Source organism: Leptopilina heterotoma, unplaced genomic scaffold, assembly GCF_015476425.1.
Source record: "Leptopilina heterotoma isolate Lh14 unplaced genomic scaffold, ASM1547642v1 Lhet_18, whole genome shotgun sequence".
In the NCBI taxonomy this organism is placed as follows: Eukaryota; Metazoa; Arthropoda; class Insecta; order Hymenoptera; family Figitidae; genus Leptopilina; species Leptopilina heterotoma.
This window is the reverse complement of record NW_025110896.1, coordinates 3,115,658-3,123,778: the sequence shown is the minus strand read 5'-3', so window position 1 is coordinate 3,123,778 and position 8,121 is coordinate 3,115,658. Positions and strand designations below refer to the sequence as shown.

At 34.9% G+C, this 8,121-nt stretch overlaps 1 protein-coding gene across 1 annotated transcript; it reads left to right on the top strand.

The window, feature by feature from the left end:
* The first annotated feature begins 1,251 nt into the window (after positions 1–1,251).
* Positions 1,252–2,010, top strand: LOC122499953. The gene has a single exon (XM_043608559.1). It carries the CDS (start codon positions 1,252–1,254, stop codon positions 2,008–2,010), a length of 759 nt encoding a protein of 252 aa, XP_043464494.1.
* The last annotated feature ends 6,111 nt before the right edge of the window (positions 2,011–8,121 follow it).

Genomic DNA, 8,121 nt, shown 5'->3' with positions numbered 1-8,121 from the left:
CCCAATGGCAAAATTAACTACTATTAAGCTGCCTAATGGGCAGTATGCCCAGGATAAAAGGGAGTGTCTAAAGCACTTGATGGAGGTAAACTTCCCGGACTTTAGAGAAGGTTTGGAGAACAGCCATGGCATAGGACCAGGTAGGAACCGAGGATATCGGGAACACTGGAAACTAACAGCCAGGGTTGTAACTCCGGAAGGGATTGATTGGGCAATAAGCACTTTCAAACCATTTAAGGCTTCAGGGGGGATGGTATATATCCGGTTCTTTTGCAAAAGGGATTGGATTGTATTAGAGTACCCCTGTGTAAAATTATGAGAGCATGTATAGCTTTAAGTTATACACCGGAGTCTTGGAAAAGGCGAGGGTTGTGTTTATTCCGAAGGCCGGTCGGTCAGGGTATACTGCGGCGAGGGACTTCAGGCCAATTAGCCTAACCTCTTTTATATTAAAGACGTTAGAGAAACTGGTGGATAATTTTATTAGACAGGAATGTCTTAGAGATTTTCCCCTGCATCAGGGACAGCATGCATATAGAGCAGGCTTCTCAGTAGAAACAGCCCTCCATTCGGCAGTAGGCAGAATAGAGGGACAAATTAGCAGCGGGGGTTATGCGGTTGGCACCTTTCTTGATATCGAAGGTGCCTTCCCTAACACTTCTAGTAATGCCATTTGTATGGCAGCCAGGATGCGAGGTGTGCCCGAGCCGCTAGTTAAGTGGATCGACAGCATGCTTCGCGAAAGGGCCCTGGAAGCGGAATATGGTGAGGCTAAGGTAACAGGCCTGGTCTCAAAAGGGTGCCCACAGGGTGGAGTCCTTTCTCCTTTATTGTGGTGCTTGGTGGCAGATGAGTTAATTAGGAACCTCAATAGCCAGGGTTATTATACGCAAAGTTATGCGGATGTTTTCCTTATAATTATAAGAGGGCACGCAATCGAGACCCTCTTAGAACTTACGGAACGTGCACTTAAGATTGTCAGGGATTGGTGCAATCTGACTGGACTTTCTGTAAACCCGGAGAAAACGAACATAGTAGTTTTCACAAGAAAATATAAGGTACCGAGTTTGAAAAAACCGATATTTTATGGAAAAGAGATTTCCTTTTCTGAATCGGCTAAGTATCTGGGAGTAATACTGGATAAAAAACTAGTTTTGAAGGGAACATTTCGAATATCAGTATGGCAGGTTTTGTACCGCGTTTTGGGCGTGTAGAAGGGCGATAGGGTCATCGTGGGGACTAAGGCCTAATATGGTCAACTGGCTCTATCAGATGATCTTAAAACCAAGGTTTCTTCACGCGGTGGTTGTCTGGTGGTCTAGGACTCAACTGATAACGGTTAAAGAGAAACTAGGCCAACTGCAGGCAATGATTTTCAGGGGTATTACGGGGGCAATGGGGACCACGCCAACAGCTGCGTTGGGATTCAGGCTTGCCGAGGTACCTCTGCATATTGCCGCGGTGAAAAAGGCGGCTCTTACTATGAGCAGGTTAACTGCGCAGGGAAGGTGGAAGGTTGGTGGTTTACACACCAAGCTTCCACGCTCAATTCTATCAATACCAGAATTAAGTATGGTGCAAGATAGAATGATCAAGAGGGTGCAATTTAAACCCTGCTTTAAGATCATTACACCTTCCAGAATAGACTGGAAGAAAGGTTTTCCACTTGGGGACGAAGTCTGGTATACAGATGGCTCCAAGATGGACTGCGGTGCAGGCTTCGGAATTTATCGGAAAATTGGCTGCATTAAAGTGGCTGAGTCATTAGGACAATATGCCACGGTCTGGCAGACAGAGGTCTGTGCGATTTTAACTTGCGCCCAAATATCCATTCGAAATGGAACAAATGGCAAGAGGATTAGTATTTGTGTGGATAGTCAAGCGGCCTTAGGGGCTCTGAAAAATCCCACAATAGAATCAAAACTCGTCTGGGAATGCCGCAGCGTACTAGATGAGTTGGGTTCAGTAAATAGACTTTCATTGATTTGGGTACCGGGTCAGTGGCAATAATGCCATGCTTGGTTAAGGGAGCCATAGAAAGATGGGGTGAAAAGGAACATGAGAAGTATTGGGCGAGCGTTGGGGTGGGAAGGCAAGCGAAAACTCTGTTGGGGTTAGCACTCAACAGGAGGCGAGCGAGCGATCTCCTAAAACTTGATAAGATCAGAGTTAGAACCGTAGTTCGCCTACTTACGGGTCATGGACTATTGAACTACCATCAGCATAAAATAGGCAGACAAGCTTCACCTATGTGCAGACTGTGTGGGGAAAGCAACGAAACTTTGACTCACATATTATCTGAATGCCCAGCGTTAGCTAGGATCAGGCTATCTAGCTGGGGTCAAGCAATTATTGACCCTAAGCAGGTGAGCAACCTATCGATAGAAGAGATACTGGACTTCTGGAGAAGAACAGGACTCTAAGAAGTTGCTATAAACGAGCGAACTGGAGTTTGGTAAAATGGGTTCTATAACCTAGGTGCTTACTTTCCCCTCTTGAGGAAAATCCAGCTCGATCACGGTGTCAGATTAGATTAGATGCGTTATAGTGATAGAGCACTACTGCGCATGCCTGACATTGACAGAACACTTCTGCGCATGCGTTAAAGTGATATAACACTACTGCGCATGCGTAATATTGACAGAACACTACTGCGCATGCTTGATACTAATAGAACACTACTGCGCATGCTTGATACTGATAGAACACTACTGTGCATGCGTGATACTGATAGAACACTACTGCGCATGCGTATTATTGATTGAACACTACTGCGCATGTCTGACATTGATAGAATACTACTGCGCATGCCTGACATTCACAGAACACTACTGCGCATTTCTGACATTCACAAAACACTACTGCGCAGATATAATACTACTGCGCATGCCTGGCATTGATAGAACACTACTGCGCATGCCTGACATTGATAGAATACTACTGCGCATGTCTGACATTGATAGAATACTACTGCGCATGCGTACCATTGATAGAACACTACTGCGCCTGCCTGACATTCACAGAACACTACTGCGCATGCGTACCATTAATAGAATACTACTGCGCATGCGTACATGTATGTACAATGAGTATGTATATGTATAAACGATACGATGAATAAATGATAAAAGTCGAATGACCGAACGATGAAGTACGGAGGTACACGACCGACGTACGACAATATATATATATATATATTATATATAATTATATATATATATATATATATATATATATATATATATATATATATATATATATATATATATATATATATATATATATATATATATATATATATATATATCTACCTATATTACAAAAAGATATCGCCGCCGCCGTCGCCGCTGTTTCAAGATCCTGTAAGGGCGCCCTATCCCAAAGGGGCCGTCAAAACTTATGTCAAAATTGACCAATTTTTTTACCTATAGGTCAAAAAGAGGATAACGGCCTCACATTACGTCAAAATCTATGTCTAATTTGACCTATTTTTTGACCTGTAGGTCAAAAAGAGGATAAATAACAGCCTCACATTACGTTAATATAGGTCAATTTTGAGGGCAGTTTTGAACTAGGCGTCAAAATTTGACAAAGAATTCAATTTTGAGGGCAGTTTTGAGCTAGACGTCAAAAATTGACAAACAATTTCCGCTACCCTCAAAATTTAGGTGAATTTTAAGGGCAGTTTTGACCTACGCATCAAAAATTGACAAAGAATTCCCGCTACCCTCAAAATTTAGGTCAAGTTTGAGGGCAGCTTTGACATAGACGTCAAAATTTGTCAAACAATTTCTGCGCGCAGACTTAATGATGAGGTGAAGTTTGGCATCTGACCTAACAATGTAAGGTAATTTTAAAATTGTGTTTGCTCTTACACCTATAATTTTGACCTAATTTTGACGTTTTATTTTTACTCCCTCATTTAGTTACGTCATAATCTATGTGTAATTTGACTTTTATTTAACTACAACTTAAAAAGGGACAATAAACGTATCTATGATACGTCAAAATCTATTTAAAATTTAACGTCTTTTTAACCTATAGGTTAAAATGGGTCAAAATATATGTCAAAGTTTAATCTAATTTTTGACATATAGATAAAAAAGGTCCATAACGATTGTTACATTACGTCAAAATCTATGTGTATTTTGTCATGTATTGTATGCAATTTATTAAGATGCATTGATATTAAGAAAAAATTACTTTAAATTTATAAAAATTAAAATAAATATAAAAATAGAGATAGGGGGTTGGCGCGCAAAGCGCGCAGGGGGGCGAAGCCCCCCTAGTATATATATATATATATATATATATATATTTTTTTTTAGTGATGCCGAACGACCAAACGATGAAATACGGAATTACACGAACGACAAAACGACAGCGAATATGTTAATATTATAGGAGATTATTAATGCAATATTGAAATTTTTATAAATTTTAAATTTAAATTATTAATAATCATTATAGTAAGAAATTATTCTATTAATGATTAATAATAATTTAAATATAACTGTATTTCAATTATAATGCAAATACTTCTCATAATAAGTACTGACTGGTATAGTAAATTACTAATATTATGAAACAAAATTTATTATTAATTAACTATATTAAATAATTACAAGTAAATATACATATATTAAATTAATATATTATAAATATACATTAAATAAATATATTAAATAATGTTAAAAGAATGGTCCGAATGTTTTGATTTATTTACCTACTTTTGCTGTATAATTAATTCAATAATTATACCAATTTGAAAAATGAGAACTTTTGTTTAAGTTAAAAGAACAATTTTTATAATAGAATAATGTATTCTGAAATGTAAAAAATAAATTTGAAAGATTTTATATGTATATATAAATTTTCATGAGACTTTACCAAAATTAGAAAGATGTACCAAAATTTTTATAGGTTATGTGTTCACACATTTCAGAAATAGTCAAGAATTTCAGAAATGGTTAGGAATTTCAGAAATGGTCACAGTTTCGAAAATGGTACTTTGTTTCCGTGCAGTGAATCCGCAGCTAATCCGAAACAGTCTGTTTATGGTCAGGTTTTCGTCACTCAGAATTAGTTCTGATAAATCCAAACTCAATAGGTTTGTTTATAACCAGTGAATCCGGAATAGTCTGAAGTTAGTCTGGTAATACGCAACTTGCAAATAGTCCGATTAAGTCCGGAATTAATCTGGTTATGGACAGGTATTTGTCATACGAAATTATAATTATAGTTTGAATTTATCTGACCAAAATCATTCCGGATTAAGTCTTTGAATTGGATTGAATATAGATCGTTTTGGATTGTCTGTGGATTGTATATATATATTTACAAATTCCATATTATTATAAGACTTCTTTTCGGACTGGGGTGTTTTGATCGGATATTATTCGGATTGCCGCTGACTATTACCGGATTCTTTGCATACATATTTCGGATTGTTTAGTATTTGTTTCGGATTATGCCTTTTAATTGGATTAAATCCGGATTATTTCAGACAATTTTCGGATACTTGGCATATAGATTTCGGATTGTTTCGGATTATGTCTTTCAATTGGATTAAATCTCAATCGTTGCAGACAATTTGCGGATTCGTTGCATACAGTTTTCGGATTGTTTCGTACTTGTTTCGGAATAGGATTTTGCAACACTTAATTTCAAATTGTTGCGGACTAATTACGGACTAAATTCGTAGACATTTAGGATTACATCGGAGTGTTTTCGGATTCAGGTTTTCGTTCGGATTAATATAAGACTAACGCGGATCATTTTCGGACCTTTTTCGTACAATTTTCGGACTAATCCGTAATATTCTGTCCGTATTTAATCCGAAATAAGTCCGAAATTTTTACCAGGGATACTCAAAAGCCAAACACTACAGAATTTTTTAAATCTTTAAGTTATTTATATATTCATGATGATTGGATCAATCTTCTTTATTGTTAATTTTGTAATCTGACTAATAACCTTAACAATTTTTTATCCTAAGTCACAAAACATTTAAGCTGTAGTCAACTGTTGTACTATTTGGGATGTTAACATCATTTATTCACTGTCTAGCAGATCTATTTTCGCTAGCTTAACAGAAGGTTGGGTTTATAAAAATCAACTGTTACACCGTTAGTTTACATTTGTCCCGATAAGTTTTAATTTTTATAATTTTTTTCATGTTAAAAAATGTTCGAAATGAAAATTTCAAACAATCAGAAAAAAGGATACCAAAAAGTCTAGGAGTCAATCAAAGTTGCGTTGCACTTTTTCTTTTTTACATTACATCTCATTTTTTCGTTTTTGATTAAATATATGAAGTTGACATATCTTGAAGCCTTGATTTGAAACTCTTATATTGCTGCGATATTATTGCCATAAATCTCTATCCCTGTCAAGTAATTGATGATCATTGACGGTTTTGACAGTTTATTTTAATATCACAGTCGATTGAACTTCAAGTTTAAAGTCACATGATTTTACTTGTTGCATATATATTTATTGAATATATATATATATGAATACACAATATATATATATATATATATATATATATATATATATATATATATATATATATATATATATATATATATATATATATATATATATATATATATATATATATATATATATATATATATTGTGTATTCAAGAGGGCATCGAACTTTTCGATACATTCCTTTTCTCTTTCTACCCATTCCTATGTAACTCGTTTCGTGTAATCGAATTGTAACTCCATTGTCATCGTGATCGATAAAAAAAGAGGATGAAGAAAAGTAGCAATCTCGTTTTCTTAATAATTCAATTTAGTTGTTGTTGTTGCTGCTCCATGTTGTATAAAAAAAGAAGCTTATACACTGCAAAAACTGGTATCTCACTCGTGTCTTAAAATGAGTTGTTTCAAGTGTTTAAACTATTGAGATACAAAATCTGTCTTATAGTGAGACATTTAATTTCATCTCGTGTCTCATTTTAAGACATTAAAGGTAACTCAATGCGAATAAGACACGTAAAACGTCTTCTTAGTGTGAGACGGATACTCGAAACACATTTTGTGTCTCAAAATGCATTGCTAAATGTGTAAGACTTTTTGAAACGTCTTAAAATGAGACACATATCTGTTTCAAATATGTGGACTAAGACATCTTATGTGTTTCAAATATGGGACAAAACGTCTCAAAATGAGACACTTGTTTTTGCAGTGTAATTATAACACTATTTAATTATGTTTCAATCAAAAATGAAAAGAATTAATTTTATTTTTCTTTGTTAATTAATTACTTGCCGTGAATGTACTGATTTTTTTAGATTTTACCAAATTTTTTATACTCCTGAATAGTTGAATAGAAAAGAAAACTTCAAGGCTTAAAATCCACGAAGTTTTCTTCAAATTAAAAATTTTATAAAATTTCAAAGTGCAAAACTTAGATTTTAAATTAAAAACTAGAAATTTTCTTGTTGGAATTTTAATCAAAATTGGGACTGAAAAATAAAAGATCTATTCCAGTCCGAGTTGGATGAGCTGTATTTTTAATTTCAGATTAGCGGAATCGGTTGTGAATTGTTTTGGTGCACGGAAAAAAAGTCCATTAATCATTAATGGATTAGTATATTACTTTGAGACGGGACAATTTTTCCGTTGAAGGTTACTTAACTTTACTTAACAATTCAAAAACATCATTAAAGTATTAAAAAAGAGTCATGGAATGATTAGAATGCAGTATGTGGCCAGATGTTTTAGATTTAATGTTGAATTGTTATCAATGCATGTTTGAAAGTTACTTATTATTTATTTGATGTCATTTAATGTTTCAAATATTTTTATAACTAAATTTTATAAAACCACGAAATTTATCAAAGACTATACGAGTACAGGAAACTTTAACGCACGTTTACGAATCATTAGTGAAAGTCTGTAAAACGTTAGTTGACTCGTATTCTACTCTACTTTCGCACATCGTTCCGAGATTCGCATACACGTCGTCTGCGCACAGATATATTACTTACGTGTTTACAGTGAATGAGGTCGTGTGACAAATATTTATTAATTTATGAGATTAATGCAAAAGTTTTTGACAATACTTCAGTTATTATTCAATAACTAAAAGAGACAAAGTTGCG